Source organism: Pelecanus crispus, chromosome 4, assembly GCF_030463565.1.
Source record: "Pelecanus crispus isolate bPelCri1 chromosome 4, bPelCri1.pri, whole genome shotgun sequence".
Lineage (NCBI taxonomy): Eukaryota > Metazoa > Chordata > Aves > Pelecaniformes > Pelecanidae > Pelecanus > Pelecanus crispus.
This window is the reverse complement of record NC_134646.1, coordinates 70,417,970-70,440,351: the sequence shown is the minus strand read 5'-3', so window position 1 is coordinate 70,440,351 and position 22,382 is coordinate 70,417,970. Positions and strand designations below refer to the sequence as shown.

General features: G+C 36.6%; 1 protein-coding gene across 1 annotated transcript in view; it reads left to right on the top strand.

Moving 5' to 3' along the window:
- Positions 1–6,479: 6,479 nt before the first annotated feature.
- CC2D2A (coiled-coil and C2 domain containing 2A) overlaps positions 6,480–22,382 on the top strand; it is a 53,696-nt gene continuing 37,793 nt past the window's right edge. The window contains exons 1-11 of the mRNA XM_009482598.2: positions 6,480–6,506; positions 7,012–7,113; positions 8,615–8,716; positions 9,532–9,708; positions 9,885–10,035; positions 11,438–11,574; positions 13,111–13,242; positions 15,188–15,397; positions 18,054–18,160; positions 21,060–21,200; positions 21,626–21,782. Coding sequence (XP_009480873.2) covers positions 6,480–6,506; positions 7,012–7,113; positions 8,615–8,716; positions 9,532–9,708; positions 9,885–10,035; positions 11,438–11,574; positions 13,111–13,242; positions 15,188–15,397; positions 18,054–18,160; positions 21,060–21,200; positions 21,626–21,782 — 1,443 coding nt within the window. The remainder of the gene's footprint in view (positions 6,507–7,011; positions 7,114–8,614; positions 8,717–9,531; positions 9,709–9,884; positions 10,036–11,437; positions 11,575–13,110; positions 13,243–15,187; positions 15,398–18,053; positions 18,161–21,059; positions 21,201–21,625; positions 21,783–22,382) is intronic.

Here is a 22,382-nt window from a genome sequence, read left to right as displayed (position 1 = left end):
TCCTCTGCTATCTTGTTTTGGTTTTGCTTTAGTGCCTGTGATAACACATTGCCTCTATTTCTAGGTCTTTTTAGTTTGTTGTGGTTGTCACCATATTTGTTCATTGTTTATGTTAAATTTTTGATGTTAAAAGTATACACGCACACACCCTTTTTATGAAAAAAAAAAAGGACTGTATTATAACAAGTGGGAAGTAGGTAACGTTTGTGGAATTATCGGTTTGTGATGTTACTCAAATACTTGGTTTATTTTATGCTTGCATGGTATGATCATTTTTTCATTCTGGTCCCACTGTGGCAAACTTATCTTGAAACATATCCATCAACTATTTCTTCACTTAGTGTTCATCATAGTCTTTGTCCCTATTAGTCCTTCAAGCATTCAGTCAGTCTCTGCTATTTTGTAATGCAGTCCGATGGCAGAAATTTATTATTTTACTATAATCTTAATAACTTCTGTGTTTAAATGCCTATATACCTTTCTTTAATGGAAAGACTTGGCTATATGTCAGTCCACTAGTCAGACTAATAAATAAGAGTTGCAGAATTGCTTTAAATAAGAAGCCTGTGTCTGATCGTTATTCCCTTGTGAAGCCAGGACAACTATGGAGTTACAAAACCTTTTTCTTCCTTGTTGGGTTTTTGGAACTTGTTAGCTATTTGGTTGCAGTTTCTGGAGCGTCTTGCTATGCATTTATGCAGTGATTGTATCCGTGAAAAATACAAGTGTGTTTCTGGGACCTGTGCTGGAAGTTACCATTCCCTATTTTCTGTCCTGTGGCTGATGTTTTTGGTCACAGCATAAATGTCTGTCTCTCTGCTTTCCCTCGTGCCTTGTTTCTGCATCCCGTTCAGATATGGGATTGGTGTCAAGATACTTGCAGCAGTTCTGGGTCTGTGGCAGTGTAGAGAGCTTTGAAGTCACACAGAGACCTAGCGGGTTTGGGCTTCTCCGAGTGCAGGTGAAATCAAGGGAGAAACCTATTAGATGACATTTTCAGGTTCTTGGTTTGGCATAATTTCAGTTTGGCTATCCAGCAAGCTTATTAGATCTGCCCAAAGTAAAATATGGAGCCATTGTAGGATAATGACACTGCCAGTGTAAAATGTGGTGTAAAATTCTTTGATAAAGGCTTGTAATGGTGATCCTGTGAAGTAATGCTCTCATGGATATCAGTCTTACTCTTTCACTTCAAAAATATATTTTGAAGTTCAGCACAAATTAGTTGGCTATAGAGCCCATTCACGTAAGCAGAACAAAAGCATATCTACAGAGAAAGTAACAAAAATATTTTTTATGTGGTCCTTTTTTCAAGGGACCACAGGATCCCACGATAATTGATGCATTGAATTAATTTTACTGCCACTATTAAAGCCTTGAAATGTTTTTCATTATGTATAGAAAGGATAATTCCTCTGTTGTCACAAGGAACTGATTCATTCATAAAGAATTCTGCATACAGAGCATCAGTTCTGATGCTTTAAGAGGTGCTTAAAGTAGTGGCAGGTTGTTTCTGCACTAATTTTGCATGTTTACGCTGTTCACTTTAACCTGGCTTGTCTGGAAATGTTTACAAGCAATTGTCAAGTATTTCAGAAGATCAAAGGCAGGTTCTAGTCTGTTGCTTTCTAGTTTTCGTTTATCAGAATGGAATTGAAATGAAGCATTTGCTCCAATGAAATAGAGTATGTTTTTACTTGCTAACCAAACAGAATACAATGGTAGAAAAAAGTCACAGAAAGTAAATAAAAATGTAACTTAGACCAACTTCTCTCCTAAGGCATTTCAACTCTATTTAAAGTCTTGATACCTGGTTTTGGTGCAGGTTTTTTGGTTGGTTGGGTTGTTTGGGGAGGGTTTTGTTGTTTTTTTGTTCTGTTTTGTTTTAACTTAAAAGCTTGCATCAGTGAAGATTCCATAACTATTTAAGGGGCTCAACTCCAATGCTAGAATACCCCAAAAGTTAAAAAGCTTTTCTACCGTGTAACCACCTTCTTTATTGCAATTAAAGTCCATCATTTCCATCTCCAGCAGACAAAGAGAGCTTTTCTGTGTGCAACAACCTTTCGTGGGCTTGAAGTTTTAAAAGATGTTGAAGTTTTTTCTCCATTCCAGAACTTCTTTAAAGTCAGTCTTTGAGCAGATGTGACTTCTGACAATTCTTGCCTGCATGTTTTATACACAGATAGACATTATTTCATCATTCAAACCATTAATAAATGTTTTACCCTGAAAATACCTACTCAGTATGGGGTTTAAAATTATGAACTCTTACTTGCTTGTCTTTTGGAACGTGGTTTTCCAGTGATTTGCATGTGCCTCCCACCCGCCCCCCCCCCCCCCCCCCCCCCCCGTCATTTAATCAAAATATTTCCTACTGAGAGATACTTTCTATAAGGCAGGCTCAAAAGTTGAGATGTATGCTTTTTCCATTATTCACAAGAATGGGTAGAATGTATGTTGAAGAACATTAAATTGGCTTGATAGGTCTTGATCTTGGCTAATCTAGGCCTTTTGTTGCTTATTATTTTACTCTCTTTTAAATATTTACAAATAGGCTGAATCTTTTTTGTAGACTTGAAGTTAGACTGACTTCTGTATGCTTCTGCAGCTCACTCTTACCCATTTCTTCCAAAATCTCAGGCAAGTGCATTTTTTAACTTGCCTGTTCTCCACTTCTCAGAATCACTGATGTTTCTGATTTTGCTGCAGCCAGTTCATTATTGGATACCCTGCAATGATGGTTTTTAATTAGCTCAGTCTGATAGATATTTATCTTGATCTTGTCTTCTGTCCCATCATTAATTCTGTTCTTACTCATACTGTGTTCCTTGTTAGAAGAGACAAAATGGAAATAGGCTTTTCCGTATGTCATCTCTTAGTGCCTCTGCTGAGTACTTGCTTATTTCTGTCTCTAGTATTCCTCTTGGTAAGGAAGTAGTTATGGGATGCTTGCCTTTCTCTTTATGTGTCTTATGCTAGTGATACTCACTTTGTGCCCTGTTCTTTCTTTCGAAAGTTTCCAAATACAATGAATGCTTCTTTTTACAAGTAGAGGCAGTAAATTGTGTAATTTGAAAATATTAGGATTTTCCCAAATCTTTTGACGTTTCTGAGTAGGATCAGTATTAGTGGGGTTTATCTTAATGTATTTTTCTTTTCTAAATGACAGTGGACTAAGGTCATCCTAGAAATTAGATTGCACTTTGACTTTGGTATAGTGGGTCGCCTTTAAATGTTTAAGTTGCATATTCAACATGCAGTATTTTCTGCCACTGGTAAATCTCTTGGAATAATATTGAATCAGCCATAATGTGATATATGTTGGGTGACATTACCACTCCTAAGTCCTTACCCTTTGCTCTTTTATCTCATTTTCATGAATTTAATGCTTTATATAAACCTGAAATCACCCTTTACTTAGACCTTGGCAAACAATGTTCTTTCATAAGGGCAAAGAACAAATCAATGTTTGGCTCAAAGAACTGACAAGTAATATAAATCTCTAAGTGGAGATAACTAGAAGAACTATTTACCTAGAATGTCATGTATTCACAGATTAAAAATTAAAGAGAAAAAAAGCCAATGCGCCACAAAGCACATGTGTGAAAAGAGCTACAGTTTTGTTCTGCTAATCATCATACAGTTGTTCCAGTAAAAGGGCGAATATGTTCTGTGTGGAATGATGGAGCTCGTTCTGGAAATAAAAGCTAGTTACAAAAGTTCAGGAGAAAAAAGTAAGATGAGGATTCCACATATAAGAAGGGATGTAAAGCATTTCTCTTTAAAATGTTAATATTGTATATATCAGTCAAAGTTAAACTTCAGTAAGCTCCTGAGAATTTCCACGTGAACTCCAGGGCTCCAGTGAGACTGAAGAGGTCTATGCAGATGGGGAGACAATTAGGGAGCTAGAATCAGTTTTGTTAATGAGAAAATGAATTAGGTCTTTCAAAAGAAAAATACCTAAGTGATTCATTTCTAAGCTATTGGGTATATAAAATCGTATTTTCAGCTAAAAATATTTTGGAGACTTTTATAAAGAGGATAACCTTGACTCTTTTACAGTGGTGGTGCCAGTCCATGAGGGAGATGGGTACCTTCTCACAATACCACACAGAAGACAGGCATAATTGTGTTTAATACATAAAGCTGCTAGAAGTGTTTGCTTACACATACAATCTCATTTATATTGTACATTTAAAATGCTTTTCATCTGTGTTTATATGAGAGGATGTGTTGTAGGTATCCACTACTTTGTATTTCTGACCCCAAGAGTGTAGCTTCTCTGTAAACAACTGAATAATTATTCATTCTTTTTATTTAGGTATCAGGGAATGCAGTAGGGTACAGGGTCACCCTACTAGTATTTATGGAATCTACTTGAAGAAATCATAATCTAGGAGGATCTGATATGTGGAAGATAAGGACCATCAGTCCTTCAAAGGAAAAGGAGGCCCTGATAAGTTTGGTTATCAAAGACACGTTCTCATTCAGTTTTAATTATGGAAGAAAAACTTGGGCTTTTTGGGAGCAGCAATTCAAAGGCTGCAACAAACAGTAATTCTCCTTTTCCATAATCACATGATTACCAAAGTCAGTGTCCAAACGTGGTATTTACTAGCAATCCAAAAATCTAAATATATGCCACTGATTTAAAACTCAGATTTGTATGTTTCACAAGATCAGCAGAGAATAATTGATCCTAAAGGATGCAGAGTTTTGGTGAGTTCTTGGAGTTGGAGGGTGGTTTTGGTATTTTTGTGAAATCAGCCCCAGGGGTAAGCCTCTATTAATGACCTTCAGCTGGACTTCGCACTACTGATCACAACCCTTTGAGCCCAACAGTTCAGCCAATTTTCAGTCCACCTATTTATGTAGTCTATATTTCATCAGTTTCTCTATAATGGTGTTACAGGAAACAGTGATAAACAACATCCGCTGTTTTCATTTCATCCACTAGTCCAATTATCTCATCATAGAAAGTTATCTTATTGGTCAGGTAGAAGTTTTTCCCCTTCATAAATCCATGCTGATGACTCCCAGTTTTTGTCTTGTACTTAATATATTTGGCAATGGTTTCCAGGATTATTTGCTCCATTGCCTTCTTGGGCATCAAGGTGAGGCTGACCACCGTGTAGTTCCTCAGATTCTCCTCCTTGAAGACAGGAGTAATGTTTGCTCACTTCCAGTCCTCAGGAACCTCCCTTGATCATCACAACAATCCTTTAAAGATAATTGAGAGTGGCCTTGAGGCGACATTGACCAACTCCCTCGGCACTCATAGGAGCATCCCATTAGAACCCGTGGATCTGTGTATGTCCAGTTTGTATAAATGTGGTCTTACTTGATCTTCTGCTGAGGGTAAGTTTCTGCTGCTCTAGGCTTTTGCACTGATCTCTGGGGCCTGGTGTTTCTGATGGCAGTAAAAACTGAGATGAAGAAGGCAGTCATTACTTGGGTCCTTTCGGTGTTCCCTGTCACCAGGTCCACTGCCCCATTCAGCAGCAGGTAACTATTTTCCCTGGTCTTCCTTTTGCTGCTAATGCACCTGAAATATCCCATCTTGTTGGCCACCACATTCATTGCCAGGTTCAAGTCCAGTTGCGCTCTGGCTTTCCTAAGCTCATCCCTGCATGGTCGGACAGTGTTTTAGTATTCCTTCCAGGTCACGTGTCCCTGTCTACATCTCTTGCAAGTTTTGGTTTTATGCATGAGTTGAGTTAGTTCATCCATGTAGCCTCCTGTGGGTCTTCCTTGACTTTCTGAGTATGGGGACAGGCTGCTCTTGAGCTTGGAGGAGGTGAGCTGTTGATTCCAGAGGGGTGGCACAAGTAGAGCTGAGAGTAGCTTGTGTGTGAAATGGGAAGTTACTTGATGATGCTGTCAGTCATACATGGGACAGGGTAAAATGCACGGTACTCTCTTGATTGTCCTAGAGCTATAGCACAGAAACACTGCTGGAGAAATTAATATTTTGTCACTACAGAAAGCAGGTAGCTCTAAGCTGAAAAAGGAAGCAAGTCTGCAAGTTCTTTACTGTTCTGATCACACTTGTATCAGGACTTAGAGCACACCACTGTTCAAAATTAGATCTACACAGCTCTGGCTAGCAGCTTATAAAATGCCAGGTAATTCTTTACGTATTTTTAATAGAAAAAAGTGTGTATATGCTTTATTTAAGGTGGGTCATAGTATATAATGAAAGGTGGATCTGTCAGAGCTAAAAGCATTTAAGTGATAGTCTATAAGGTCTGAATTCCAAAAAATGTTTCATTCCTTCACGTTTTCTCATGCAGGTTCTTTCTGTTGGAACATTGGACTCTGTATGGTATATGTGGTTTTATTTTACATAATCTTAAGTTTCTTTCAGAAAATACTTAATTTAAATATGTTACCACGTTTTCTCTGTTTCAGACTTGCCACCTGTTCCTTCTACATCGAGGACAGGCTTTGCAGAATTTTCTGTTAGGGAGCGAATGAGAGAGAAACTAAAAGCAGCAAGGGTGAGAATCCTTCAGAAGTCCTGTTTGGTTGACTTTAGTCTTATAAGTACCACCCACTTCCTTTTGCTTGCTTAGTGCTATGTGAATCTGAATTGGGATATCTGCTTTTTTTATTTCTAATGCCTAAATAGTACTCAGTTCATCCGTACAGTTACTTTCTGGTGTATTTCTGTTGCTGTATTTTTTCTAAAGGTTATATTTAATTTGTTTGTAATAATGTAAAAGTTATCATTGTGTTATAATTCAAAAGATCCTTCTGTGTTTTTGTCAAAAAATTTTTTACACTATTTTGAGATCAGTGGATTTCCTTGTAAGTTTACTGTGCAGTTTAATAAGCGGTATTAACATCTAGGTCTGTAAAATCACTTAAGCTGATTATATAGTTAAAAGATTCTGTCCCTAACACAAATGAGCATAAATTGTTGAGTTCCTTGGAATTATTGTAGCTTTGGACTTACTATATTTCTGTTATAGCTAAGCTTTTTTTGTTTGTTTGTTTGCTTAGTCAAAAGCAGAAATGAGTTTATTGCAACAAAAACTCAGTCCGCGACCAAGGCATTTAAAAAGCATCAGAGAAAGGAAAACAGAAGTCAGACTGGATAACACGGTAAGAAGGTGCATTGGGTCTTGCTATTCTGATAATGAGAAAGTGAATTTGAAACATGAAATAAATCAAAGACTACACAGAGACTTGAAGATCAATTTCATTTATTTTAATTAATTAATTATACTATTGTTTGAATTAGTAACCAGGAAGGAACCTCTCTGATTATTGCTTTAAATTTACATATTTAACAACAATAATTTGCTTTCATTATAGTATAGACATCATGTGAAACTTATGTCATTTACAGGTTCATGACTTCTCTCACTTAAGACGCCTTGAAGTATTTAAAAGTTACTGTAACGGAAAGGACCACTGTATTATAGCTTTATATAAATTTGCACAGTGTAATTGCTAAAGGCTGGATATTAACTTTATGTCATTGCACTGTATTGTATTTCCTTGTTATGATTTTATATTCAGGGTTTTTTCTAGTACTAGCGTGTTCTTTGTTAGAATATGAGTTTTGTATTAAAAAAATAACAAACACTATACCTGTGCAGACCTTGCACCCAGATAGTCTTCAGAATTCACAAAGAGATTGCTTGCCTGTAGAAAATGTGTTCCAAAGAATGTGTATGCCCAGGAAATAACAGTATGTAGCAGTAACATTTTTATCTGGAATTCCAAACAATATGAATTAGCCTGGCTAAATTGCTTGTCTAGGGGAGAATTACCTATTCATGTAGGTTGTGGGGAGGTTTTTGGCAGTGTTTTCTTATAAAAACTAATTGTCATAGCCTTCAGTTAAGTAGTATTGTTTTAATATGTTTGTTTTAGGAAAACATGGAAGTGATACCCTTATTAAAGGTAGTTACTAATTTTATATAAAGTATATCTGAAACCTTCCACGTGTTTGTTTTTGTTTCCTGTACTTACTTGCACACGTATGAAGTGTTGTTTTGTTGTTAAACAACTGGCCATCAGATTGCCAGGGTTTGAGATTTTCTTTTTGCTATTATTAGCAAAATAATAGCAAAAAGGACTGCTGTGTTCAGTTTTGGGCCTCTCAGCACAAGAAAGACATTGAGTTGCTGGGGCATGTCCCGAGAAGGGCAAAGAAGCTGGTGAAGGGTCTAGAGAGCAAGTCTTATGAGGAGTGGCTGAGGGAACTGGGATTGTTTAGTCTGGAGAAAAGGAGGCCAAGGGGAGAAAAGGAGGCTGTGGTTGCTTGTGTTCAGGAGTGCAGAAACAGTGATCTAATCAGCAGTGAAGAAAGTAAGCTAACATTTGTGCAATGAACCATTTCTTGATGCTCTGCAGTCTATTTCTTGACCTAAAGGAGAAAGGAGTTAAGTAATATTTAGATGTACCCTTTTAAGATAAATACAAAATCAGTATTAATTGTTACCACAGTCACTGTGTTTCTTTTTTGTTTTTTTGTTTGTTTGGGTTTTTTTCTGTGAAAATGCAGTATCTAATCTCTGTATTCAGCTATTTGTCTTTTTTTTTTTTAATGGATCAGTAAATGTATGCTGTAACTCATATATGTATTTTTATGCAGTCTGATACTGATAAATTTAGGGAGATGCAAGAGGATGAATCCCACTTACCATCAAAAATAAAGTTTCGTGATTCTGTAAAAAAGTTTAAGCAAAAGTCAACAGTAAGTACCAATTCCTTCATTTCAATAACTGATATTAATTTCATTTAAACTTTATATGGCTTCATGATTCTGTTTGAAGCAGACAGAATTCAGCCTTAAGCAGTGGAGAGGGTTTTATTTAATTTAAAAATTCACAAACAGTATATGCAACAATTGAAGTATAAAAAAGGAACCTTCATCAAATGTAAGAATGGCTTTGGGTCATTTGATTTTTTTAAAAAAAAAAATCAAGCGTCCATCTGGATACAATTACTGGAGCTTGGAGGAAAAATGTTTCTTTTGTTTAAATGCTTTTTATTGAATGCCACCAATTGGCAGTTAAAGCAGTTTACAGATTAGTGTATTGATATTTATTAGTTGCAAAACGCTACTGTTAATTCTTAAGAGGATTCATCCTAATGCTAAAGGGGCCTGGGTCCTTCAGAGGCAAAATGGCATTAGAAATTTCTCTTCATATCCTTCACCTGGCTATCTGCATTATGGCCAGAATTTAAACTTCAGCATTTCTCATTTGCAAATTGTTTCTATTTAAAACAATAAGTTTGTTAAAATTAAACCAGGTAACTTTTAAAATAAAACATTGCAAACAATATTTAATGAAATAATAGTATAGCAATAGAGGACGTTTCATGTATCATTTAAAAATTTCAGTCAGCTTCAGCATTTGGGTGAGTTCTCTTTGAGGTAAAATAATTATTATCCTGCGACAAGTGTTTATACACGCTGTTATTACTATTATTAATAGAAATATATCTTTACTTGCCCTAAATTTGTTATAAACGTCATAATAAAGTATCTTTGTCTTCTTTTCTTAGTTCCAGAATGATTTTCCTTCTGCTGAAGAAGCATATAATTTCTTTACCTTCAATTTTGATCCTGAACCAGACAGTATAAAGGCTGGAGCCAGGAAAAGGCATGAATTAAATGAAGAGGAGGAGGCAGAAGAAGAATGTGTAGAAACCCATGAGGATGAACAAGAGGAGGATGAAATGGTCTGAGCTATAGAATAAATGTTCATATTTTTTATTCAGACTTCTTGAATTAATTTTAATCACCTAATACAAAATAGCAACTTTTGTTTCCTTAAAAATTCTGAAAGTATACTTTGTAAAGATCTCTGTATTAAGAAATAGATGAACTAACCGAGATGTTTGCGCTTAAACTGTAGGATGAAGACGTACGCCTAGTTAAAGATGATTTATTCATTATAGGGCAGACAGCTGAAGATTTTCTAGTAATGAAACCTGCTTATTGTGAAAGCTACTCTGAGCAACTCAAAAAGGAAAAAGAATTTCTGTTCATTCCCAGCACGCTAGCAGGTTTGAAGATTGTGCTTACACATTTTGTTCCTGGATTTTGCATAGCATGGCACCCTTTGATCTGCTGAAAAATCTTATATCAGACTGTCTGTGGCAGTAGAGAGAGATTTAATTGCGGTTCTCTGACACTGATCATCTGGTCAAGTCTGAAAAGGTCTGACAAAATGGATTAACTAGGAACATGCACACCTCAGCAGGTCACCAGCTTGTATGCTAGCAAGTGAACTCAGAGCACATCAGTTGCTCTGGCGTAATTGCCTTAGTGCTGTGTATAGTGAGTGCAAGATGGCTGGCCCCTCTTTCACTGGGGTTTAGCTATTACGTTATTTAACATATGTGACAGGTTACTGTGTACACACCTTTAGGTACTAAGAGTGGCTCATGCACTGTACATTGTAACTCACACTATTTCTTCACTTGGCCACATCTGCATTTTTTTCCATGTGGCAAGTTGTCAAGAGTCATGTAAGTAACATAAGGATTTTTGTAATTCAAGGGGCCCTTTTCCCAAAATCTGATTTTGAGAATTGGAAAAAGTTAGTCAACATTGATCATGTCTCTGACCTTTTTGCCTTATTCCCATAGAACTGCAAAGTCTGAAAAAATTGCTTTATTTATTGCTGTTTAATATTTGAAGTGGAAGAAACAGAAATGAGTCTCTCGGTGGTCTGTACCAGAATGGTATCAGCACAGCTTGCTATGCGACGTCAAAATATTTGACATTGGGTGCCTCTGGTTTTTCGTGTCTTGTAACTTAGTTCTGACTGCTTCCAGTGTGGTCCACTGTGTTCTGATTTAGGGGATAACTTTTATTGTAACCCTCAGTATAATCTCTCCCTGTTTCGAGATTGCTCCTTGAAAAATACTGAGCCCATACACACCCGTGAAATAGTCCTGTAGGCAGGCTTTAAAGAATTCCACTTGCTGTTATTGGGCTAACATGACTTTTTATGCATGTTTCATATTTTGCACAAGAGTACCTTAAGCAAACTAGCAATAGTAGTTTGGATTAATCTTAGTTAAACTTTGACTTTATATGGGAAGGGCTTAGAAATGTTGTTGCTGCTAAAGGGTTTTTACACTGTTATGCAAGCAACCATTAAAACCAAACTCCACTAAGTTATTTATTTGAAGTATTTTTTGGTGAGGAAATGTTTAACTATCTGTTTAGAAGTCTTGTGACACTTTTGTGATAGGTTTAAACTGTGGATCTGTCCTCATTAAGAAAACGACCTGTTCTGGTTATATATTTATTTCTTTTTTCCTAGCTAGGAAAATATTTCTGACAGCATGCTTAATATGCAGTGCCATTTTAAGAATGGCATAGGTTCTTAGAGAACTACTGAACTAAAACTGCAGTTACAAGATATTTTACATGCTTTTCTATTCAATTTCTCATTAGTGCCCACTTCTGAGAAGATGCCTGGAAACATGCAGCCTAGGTACCTTGAGGATGAGGGTCTTTACACAGGAGAAAGGCCCTTTGTATCACAGACTAATCAAAATATTTTAGAAAACAGAATACTCAGACAGGAGCAAGTAAGTCACCACTACCTTCTTAGTTGTCTTTTTAAAATCCTTTATTTATCAGTATTTTATTTTGTTATAGTTAAGTAGGTAGATGGTCATGGTAATATGGGGCTTTCATCTTTAAAATGTTTAGCAGTATCAGATGTCTGGAAATGTGGATTTTTGCAGGAGTGTGTTGTAGTGTATCCCAACAGTCAGAGTGCCAGACTGGGTCTTAGAAAACTGGTGTCTTTTCCTGTCTCTGGTCGTAGCCTGCTGAGGAACAAATCACTTCACTTGTCTGTGCCAGAGTTTAGTTGCCATTACAATAGGGGCAATTATAATTTACTGTTTTTATAAAGTGCTGTGAGAGCTAGTGGTATGTATAAAGACTTAGGCAAGAGCTGGGCACTGTTGTTATTATTTATTAGAGGATCATAACAAAAGAAAGCAATATGGAATGGCTGTTTTCTCTGTCCACTGAAGATAATATGAAATAACAGACTTGTAGGAATTTACTGATCAGACTGTGAGGGTAATTAAATATTGGTATAGATTATCTGGAGAGGTTTTAGAATCCTTTTAGATTTTTAAGAACGGCGTATGGAAGCCACTGTGAAGGTGGCTTGGATATATTTTATCCTGATATATTATCCTCTGATACACAGTAAGTGTGTGTATAGTTTAGTATAGATTTAAGCCACTATACAGCAGTTGCCCTTTATATTTTATTTTGATTCTGTGAATTCTTCATGGGCTAGCAGAGGTACTTTTGTGAATCAGATTGGGAGTATTTGGATCTAAAATTTTTAACAGGCCAGCATCAACCCGGTTAGTTTTCTGGTTTGTTTCACTGTGCTGCCACATCAGTGTTTGGTTCAAGGGTCAGCTTAAACCAGGTGTGGGAATAAAAGGGCAGGCCAGCATCCTTCACCAGCTACACTGGCTTAAGCTATTCTTGAATCCAGGTCATGAGAGCAGGGAGATGAATTAGGACAATGGTTAACATGTGAAGCCGTGGATAGCAATTGGTGTGTAAGATACTTAACTCATCTGCTTTCATAGATGCTGTTTAATTAGTTCAGGTTGTGGACTAGAAAAGTTGAGCGATGCTTTGCTAAATGATCTCTCTGAGCTGCCATCTAGCTCATCAATTCTTTGCTTTATGGTTTTTATAATCCAATTTGAAGATGTGGGTGGCAGTCTTGTGTAAAACAGTACAATTCTTTCAATTTTAGTGATTTCAGAAAACATAACATTTAGATGTTAAGTGTTGTAAGTGTTGATGTTTGTTTTTTTCCTTGCAAATCTGTAACACTGAATGTTGAAGGAAAAAAATTTGGTATATTTAAAGTTTGAGCAAGCTCTTGGTCTTTTGATTTCAAAACTTACCTATAGTATATTTGAAGATTTCATTTTGGTGTCTTAGAAGAGTTTTGGTTAATTCAGTCACAAAGAATTCGTAAGTCACCTTTTCTCCATAATTGCTTTTCATAAGAGTTATAATTTTGCAAGTTATGTCTGTGTAAAGTAAGAAACAATGTAAAATTATGTTTTTATTTGTAGGGGAAGGAGTGGTTTGGTGATGATGGCAAAATCTTAGCATTGCCTAATCCAATTAAACAGTCTTCTACTAGGCCTCCAATATTCTCATTGGAAGAAGGCATTGCACCAGAACTTGAAACTGTGTATAGAAAGGTAGGCATATTTCACATATGTGGTTCCTGAGACCCAGTATCCCAGTTCTTCTGTACCAGAAACCCTGGTGAGCTGAAGGGTTTCGTGCTAAGAACCATGAGTACTGACTGCTTTTTGAGGTTCCGCAACTGGTCTTTAAATGTGCTCTACTTTTTCAAGTATATTCCACCTATATTTTTCTGTAAAAAATAATGCAGACAAAAGGGTGAAGAGTTTAGCCAGTAGTACTGGTTAAAATAGTAAAGTGACAGTCCATGACGAACTGCTTCAAGTCTGTGAGTCACTAAGGTCTCTGTGAGGCACCCTTGGATATTCTCATGCCAAAGTAGGGTGGTTCCTGTATTACTGTATCTATAAAGCTCCTTGTGGGAGAAGCTGATAGACTGACTTGGTGATCAGGACAGAGGTGCTCTCTGCAGCTTAAGAGAGAAATAATTGAAGAGCTTGTGCATGATGGTTATTTTACAGTGATGAAAATCCTCCAAAATAAGTCTTTATATGCAGTTGCTCATGTAGAAAGCAACTAATTTTGAGTTATGTTGCATCAGTTCAGATCTTTTTTTGGTTTTTTTTGCTTTTCCCTCAACCACAACATACCTACCCTAGCAAACAGCAGTTGCAGTGTGCAGTCAGTACAAATCAAAATAAGTTTCAGCTAAAACCATTCAGCAAGCTTTAATTGTTCTGCTTCTTAGCACTCTATTACCCCCTTGGAAAAACTGTGACTTTTAGACTTTAAGGTAGATTGCTCTTTTGGGACGCACAAGTGTTTCTGTCTGCTGCTGTTGATGCAGACTTGAATGTTGCCCTTTAATTGATGCTGGTTACAAATACGTAATTCTCAGGATGCATCCAGTACCACAGATCTATGCAGGGTCTTTCTGCATACAGGAAAAGAGGTTGCTGCTTAGATCTTAGTAAAGATAGGCCAAGAGAGCTTATGTTTGAAGAACACCATGTTTACATGGATAGTGACATGTAAATACCCAAATCACTGTTGAAAGTAAGACATGAAGCTTAGGGGTCCCTTATGGGCAGAAAAACAGTTAAAGCATAAGGAATTCAAAGCTGTCATTTTTATAACAGATTATGTCATATTAAACATTTTGATGAGAAACTGAATGTGGAAGGATCAGGTGGACTTAAGTGCGTTTCGTGGCCATTTATACCAGTCCTGTAAAAGAGCTATGCAGTAGCTGAATTCCCCTCTCAGTCCGCCCTTTTCCAGTTCTTACAAAGGGGCTGCAACAAACACTACATAACTAACAACTTCATCTTTTATGGTCCCAGAATCTCTTCTGAAGAATTCTAAGAGGGGAGCAGCAGTAGTCAGGCAGGAAGCACTGCTAATTCTCTTCTGATTTCAGTCACCTGAGGATATAAGCCATGACTGCCTTTTAGTTGCAGCAGGTTGAAGCAGACTCTTCAAGCTTTGTGGCTGATAGCTTTCATTGGGCTTTGTTGGTGTTGATTTCCCTGGCATTAGGATGGGGAAGCAAATAACATTTCCTCTTCTGCACGATCCAAATGGTCTATAAGGAAAGCTGCTCTCTCAGAGCTGGACTGTTCATCTTAGAGCTGAGTTCCAGGAGGAAATAAAGGGATACTAAACAAACAGGTAAAAAGAGAACTGGCAGGCTTTTCTTTTTCCAATTCAGTGTCATCATCTTAATTGCTCAGCAAAACCTGCAGTACAGGCAGATGACTTCTTATTTCAGTCTCACATGGGCTATCGAAATTCTGTTATGTAGAATACCCGTGGTGGTTTTATGCCACCCACTTGTCAATAAAGCAAAGAGGTTACTGCAGAAGCCTTTACGGTTTCAGACTCAGTAGTTAGATGTAGGCAGTGCTGAATGGGTCACTTTCTGTCACAGAATCTCTTTGCAAGATAGTTTTGTCAGGGCTTGTAAATCCTTTTTTTTTTTTTTTTTTTTTTCCCCAGGCAATAAAAATGACAGCTGCCAATCAGTATCTTGTTGGACCTGGAGATTTTCAAGGGCCGTTTCAATTGGATATTGATATTTCTGGACTGATATTCACCCATCACCCCTGTTTTAGCCGTGAGCATGTGTTAGCAGCTAAATTGGCTCAGTTATACGATCAGTATTTAGCAAGAAGACAGAAGAATCTTACCAAACTTCTCACAGAAAAGGTATTTCTGTTCCGTCATTATAGCTTATTGAGATAATGATGTGACAGCTGAATTTGTTTCTTCATTGTAGAGTGATGAAATTCTAATTGTGTATAATGAATGGTGTTTTGTCAGAAGGTAAAAACCTAAGTATTTCACCTAGGTTGCTGTGTGCTCAGTGCAGAACTGCATTTTTAAGATTATGAATGTCTTTGATCTTCTGTTTAAAATGAAATCTATGCAGTTTCTGAGGTAAAGGGAATATAACTGTTAGAATACGGTATTTACATAGTATTCCTTAGAGTATCCAAAATCTTTTCCAGTGAATGACAGATAAGACTTTACAGGATTGTGTACAGCAGCTCTGACAGGCAGACAGCAAAAGACAGTATTCAAGGATGGAGGGAAGTTGTTGAAGTTTAGTTGCAGTTGTTGATTAAAAGTAAAAGGAAGCAGTTTAATTTCACCAAATTCTACAAAAGTTGATGACCCATTTCCAGGTATGTCTCTGTGACAGATGCTGTGTTTTAAATGCATACTGTTGTCACATTTACTATGTCACTCTTGTGACACGGCAAAACCCTAGGCCAAACGTAGACTCTTCTGTTCCTGGCTCCGTTACTGACTTGCTGGCTGACCTTGGCTGAGCTGCTCTGTGTACCATCGCTCCTCCTCCCTCTGTACACTGGAAGTAATGCTAGTCATCTTCTCTGGTGTAAATTTGTACATGAACATTAGGCATTGTTAGTACAATTCTAATATCATCAAGGCGCACAAGGTTATTTTTAAAGCATTTTAAAATGCTTTTGAAATCTGAAAGGATAACAATTATTTAGAAATGTGAGGTAAATATTGTAATATGACATAGCTCTATGTAGTAAGGCTGGCCTGTTAAAAATTAGTTTGATTATTAAGTACATAAAAATTCAGATTTCCATAAATTAAAGGTGATGATGATTGTCTACTTTAAAGGACTATTATAAGGGAAAAATAATCATTGTATGCAAGGTCATTTCTATGTTGCTGTAATGAGGGTCAGTAGGTGTTGTACAGATACTTCTGAATTTTGGAATAAAGCATTAGGTTATAGTTCTAATGCTGGACAAATATTTCATACAGTGTCTCAGAATAATTCTTTGGTATACTTTAGTCTGTCATTACTTTTGAAGGACTGGCTTTTGTTTTCCATGAAACAGTAAAATAGGACATCTGGGTTCTCCATGCCTGCATTACGGAAACCTATGTGTGGAAGGGATTTCCTCAGTGTTTCCACAATATGTTGCCAGTGTTGTAGGCAACTGCATAATATATTTTTCATAAACAGGTTTTAACAATTAGGTATTTTATCCACCATTCTGCTACTGACAGGCAGTTTTAAAACCTGTCTCCTCTAACAGTCATTATTTAATGGCCAGACTGTTGCGGCCAAATTGTTCTTAAGCCTAAACAACTCTTCCTCCCTTTCTCCCTTCTGCCCTGCCATGTGCCAGTGGACTTCTCCTTATCCACTTTTGATGCTTGCTCTTTCTATCTTAAAATATATCACCTTTCAGTCCTTGTTTTGGCAGGCTAAAGAAGCTGCACTTTCTGCCTCCTTTTATAAAACATGTGCCCCAGATGATACTAGCAGCTTTCCATGTCTTCACTTACTCTTTCTTTCAACATTTCTTTCAATGTCTTTTTTTTTTAATGCCAGTGAGTTTCATTTTGTGTTTGCCCATGTATGTTTTCATCTGTATGCTTCCTGCTCTCCAGTTACATTGTCTCTCCAGTTTGACAGATTTGTTTAAAAAATCTTTGCTCCTTGATTTGTACTTTCATTGCTTCTACTGTGGATGTAGTTGCGTTCATCTCCTGCAGTGCGACAAAATTCTGGTTTCACATGCAGTATTATCCTTAAGGAGATCTACAGCAACATAATAACTAAAATTTTAGTTCCTGTCCTACTGCTGTTTCTTATTTTTTCTCTCTTCTCCTAGCCAGTTCTTTACATTCTCTTATGTTCACAGCCATGTATATTTTTGCTTTCTCCTAAACTAGGTGCCTATCTTCCATATAATCATTTGATGCCTCTCTTGAAATCTTAGTTGAAGGGGTGGCCTCTTGTCTCAACAGTATGGCTTTGAAAGTGCATTTGAACTGTACCACTGTTCCCAGTTCTGTCTTGTCCTTAGACCTCCTCTTCCAGTTGTAACGTGCAATGTGTTATGCTTAAATGCTTTGTCTCAAGGTGCCCACCTTCTGTAAGGCATTCATCAAATCCACAATCCACTCATTTTTGTTGTTTATTGATTTTCTAGGGTTACCTTCAGTGGCCCTTCCTAGTCCCAAAAAAATCTTTTATAGAAGGTGTTTTTTTGGCAGACGCACTTTTTTTCCCCTATCTCTTTGATTGGTAAGCTTTCAGAATAATCCCTAGATCAGTCTTGTCCCCTTGTTTAGATCTGTCACAGTGATCAAAGTCAGTAAATCTCCTTCATGCATCCAGGGATCCTAATTAGAATTTCATCTTGAAGAATCAGCACCTTACAGACATGGGAAAACCCTGTAAATACAAAATCAAGACAATTCAGAGTTTTCTGTTATGTAGTAACTAGCTCTTTTGTGTCAAGGTGCATTACACTGTATGCCTTACAAATGTCAGACCATGTGTTAATTGTTTGTTTGTTCGTTTAAGCTGCATGCTTTGAGGAATGCTGTGCAATGTAGTATAGACAGTGGTGGTGCTGGTGTTCCGAGTACTGTGGCACAACAGAGCATACCTGAATACAAAATTGAGATCAGGTAGGTATGGATTCATGAAATCATTGCTTTTTAAAACTGTATTCCTTTTTTCCTTTCCATGCTGGTACAGAATATGATTCACGTCAGACTTTTAAATTCTGCTGTAAATAGCTCTACAAGAATTTTGAGGGCTTAAGACTTCTTACTGATAAGTTGAATAAAAGAAAGTATGAAGCAAATATAGCTTAGGCTGAAATCTTGATTCAAAAGTGGTCTAATTTGATTACCTTTTATTAATTACTTAGTAGCTGTTTACTGGTGTGTTTTGCATAATTAAAATTTAATAAGGTTTCAATAGACATCAGCTGGATGTATGAAGCTCTCACAACAATGCAATGATGTAATTTTTTGAACAGTCAAAAGCCCTAGTTTTTTCCATCTTCCTTATTACACAAGTATTCTTGATTCACTTCCCATTCTTGGGTATTTTGGCCATGTTTTTGCCAATGGGTTAACCTACATAAAATGGTAGAATTTTGTTTTACAAGATTACAGTTATTGTTCTTGGACAGTAACTGGGTAGTAAAAATATATTACATTTTTTGGCTTGGTAGTGGAAGTTAGTATTATTTCTGGCAAATGGACCATGGTGAGCTGTAAGTGTAAGCAGTATGATAAAAATTATTTTTGGAGATCTGTGCTGAACAGCCTTTTAACTAGTAGATACTTAATAAAACTCTGAAAGTTTTTCACAATCTGAAAGTAGGCAATAATGTATTAATTTATATAAACAAGTTAAGAGTGATGTAATGGGTCACGTGATAATACAATATTAAAAAAAATTTTTTTTTTTGGTAATAGTTCTACTTGCAGCCTTGAAGTCTACATCTGCTTACACTTACACATCCACTCATTACTCTTAGTTTGGGAGTTGCTTCTTCAGATTTTCATCCTCCAAATACGCTGTCTTGTAATATACATTGGTATCTGTGCAGGGCATATAGAAGTCTATAATGTATTATTTGGTATTGAAGGGCAAAATCTTCCTTTCATTGAGAAAGGAGTAGCTTTTACTAATATTTTCTTAATGCACCTGCTAGAGGAATAGGAGCAGGAGGTGTGCAGTTACCATACAGTACCTTGGAGACAGGCGCTCTCACCAGGGAAAGCATGAGAATAGTAATGAGAAGGTTCACTGTGGGAAGGAGATTCTTGGATTTTGGCACCAACCCTGGGGCTTGCTTGATGGTTAATTCTGATTAGATAGAATATTCCTTCTCGGTATCTTAAGTATTTTTCTAGGTCTTCAGTGCTTTAGCTTAGTGTCACACTGTTATGAATCAGGAGGAACTCAGCTGAAATTAGTGAGATCAGAGTTGCGCAAGTAATGTGAGATGAGCTTGGCTGGGATTATTCTAGGGCTTTTCATATCTGTAATTCTTTCTGGCTACAGCTCTGTTGTTGGAAGCTGTTACACATATGAGGCTCAGATGGGCTCAGGAATTTTTACTGTCATGGTGTTTAATACTAACTTGGACCACATATGTTGGTAAAAACATCTGACCTGCCTTGTCTCTCTCAACATTGCATTTCCCTAATGGTCAATGTAGTACACTCATGAGAAATTACAGATGTGAAGAGCCTGTAGCATGGAAAATAATCTAAGTGTTTCCTCCACCCTCTAATAACATAACTGATGTGTACTCTTCGCTGTCTGAAGATCAGAGCTGTAGTTTTCCATCGGTTTGAGGAAGAAATGTCATCTGAACGCAGAAAACTTTTGCAAATTAGCAATTTCAGCCCTACTGTCCTCATTTGCTGAGGAGGATGCCAACATATGCTGCGGATTGCAGGTTTCAGGCTCTTCTGGCTGATGTATTTTAGCAGAGGTGGTTCTCTACTGAAAGGTCCTGCTTCCAAATCGAATACATTAGATAAGTGTAATTACTGACCTGTATATTCCTCATGTCTTTAAGCTTCGTCTTCTAGCTTCATGTGGTAGACAAGGAAGAAAAGATTGTTAAGCTGCATGGATAAGTAATATTCAAACTGCTAGCTAATGAAGTGGAGAAGTTACTCATATTGCTTTCTGGAAAGTCTGTATTTCATCTTTGTTTATTGTTTTTACTAAATTTGCTTATGCTTTTAAATAATGTATTATGTCTTTCTTCTCTCAGCTCTAACTCAGCCTCCCTGTCTTCTATATTCTCTGAATATTACAAGTAGTAATGTGTTAGTTTACATCTTCTATTTTTTGTTTTTAAATCACATTATTTTTACTAGACATGTTTAGCTACCAAGATAGTACTGGAAACAGTCTGTGCTTGTGCTGCATAGACATTTACATCGGCAGTGTGTGTTGGTCATTAAAAGTGCTAATGAATAGCTCTTTTACAAACAGATTAGAGGGTGGAAATGTGAAATACCAATTCTGAGGCAAAAAAAAGCCCTGTTAATTTTGTTTGTGTTAAGAATCTTGTAGGGCTGTCGAAGGACTTACATTACTTCATACATTACTACATTACTTCATCTCTGCAAGTCCTTTTTACTGGAGCTACAAGCATGTTAAGTTTAAAACATATTTTGTAATGTATGATTGTAATAAGCATTACTTCATAGCAGCAGTGTATGTTTCCTGGGCTGTTGTTTACATGAATTGACTTTAAAATGTTTTTAATGATGTACAGCTGTAATAAGCATTTCAGAAAACTTTGAGATCTCTAGAGAATGAACTGTAATTGAAGTCAGATTGTCCAAAATGCAAGAGACTAGAGTACAGAAGGAAATCAAATCCTGCCATCTTCAAGTCTCGATTCTGTGCTCCTTGGATTTAAACTACTACAGCCATCAATCAGATTGAAACCCACATCACTTGGCTTTTGGTATTGCAAGTTTTCACTCTGTTGAACTGAGTTATACAATCCTGATTGATTTTGTGCATATGTATATATATTTCTAGGCAAACCAGAAGACTTCGTGATGCTGAACAAGAAAAAGACAGAATGTTGCTTAAGACCATTATAAAAGTTTGGAAACAAATTAAATCCCTCCGTGACTTTCAGAAGTTTGCTAACACACCCATGAAACTTTATTTGAGGAAGTATGTTTTGATAGCACTTTTTGTACTTCATTTGCCAGCAGTGGAGTTTTAATAAGATTAGTCAATTTGGGAACTTAAAATTCTGATATGAAGGGTGCAAAAGTAAGAATTTGAGTAGCGTCTGGCACTGGTTGAGCCTGCCACTATTCTTTTTGAGTTTGGGGAGGAAGGAAGGTTAAAATAACAAGTACCAGAAAGGAATTTCTAAAGGTTTTCTAAAAGTAAAGAAAAAGTAATTATATTCATTCTGGGTGGTAACTATCTGCTATCAACTCTTAGACCATCTATGCTAGTATTTTTAAATAGGACACATTTTTGATACAATGAAATGAATTCATGGAGAAATAGTCTTACTATGTTATATATTATAGACTTAATTGTAGCTCTTATGTTAATTTATGCAACATGTTGATAACTGTTTGAAGGGAAGAGGTTGATCAGAGATTAGATGAAAAAGCATATGAAGCAGAAATTCAGGCTGAGATAAATGAATTACTAGAAGAATCTATGGAAGAATATGAAAAGAAAATGGAGGAGTATAAAATTGAGCTACAAGAGTGGAAATCCTGGAAGAAGACACAGGTTTGTTTAAATCATTCAGTTTCATGAAAAATAAAACTATTACAAAATGTGTTCAAAATTTGTCCTTCTAATACAGAAAAAAAATCTATTTCAGGGTAGTTATGTGTAAATTTTGTAATGTATTTGGATACATTGTCTACTTTGAATTTGTTAGTAAATTAATTGTTAATTGTGCTAGGTTTTTGTGGAGCATTGTCTTCCTGCTATTGATTTTCAGCACTTCAGCAGTTCTTTCTTTAAATTTAAGAGTTTTGCAGCATTCCCATTAAATTCATGTCCTTCTTGCAAAGAAAAAAAAAAGGATAAATTTTGTGTGTGTGAGTGGTGAAGCAAAATAATTGTGGGGTGTTTCTAATGAACAAGCTGTTGATGTCATCTCATGTAAATTTATGTTCAGGAATGTCCCAAAACTGAAAAATGTAATTAGTATTCTACCTTTTTACCTCTGAAAAGCTTTATTGCTAATAGTCTGAACTATAGTTAAGGTCTCAGTCATGCTTCAAGTGGATATTGAGAAATACAGGAGCTAGAACAATACACTGCAACAGGATGATCTTTGAAATAGCCTGCGGCAGTGCCAGCAAAATCAGACTTGCTTTC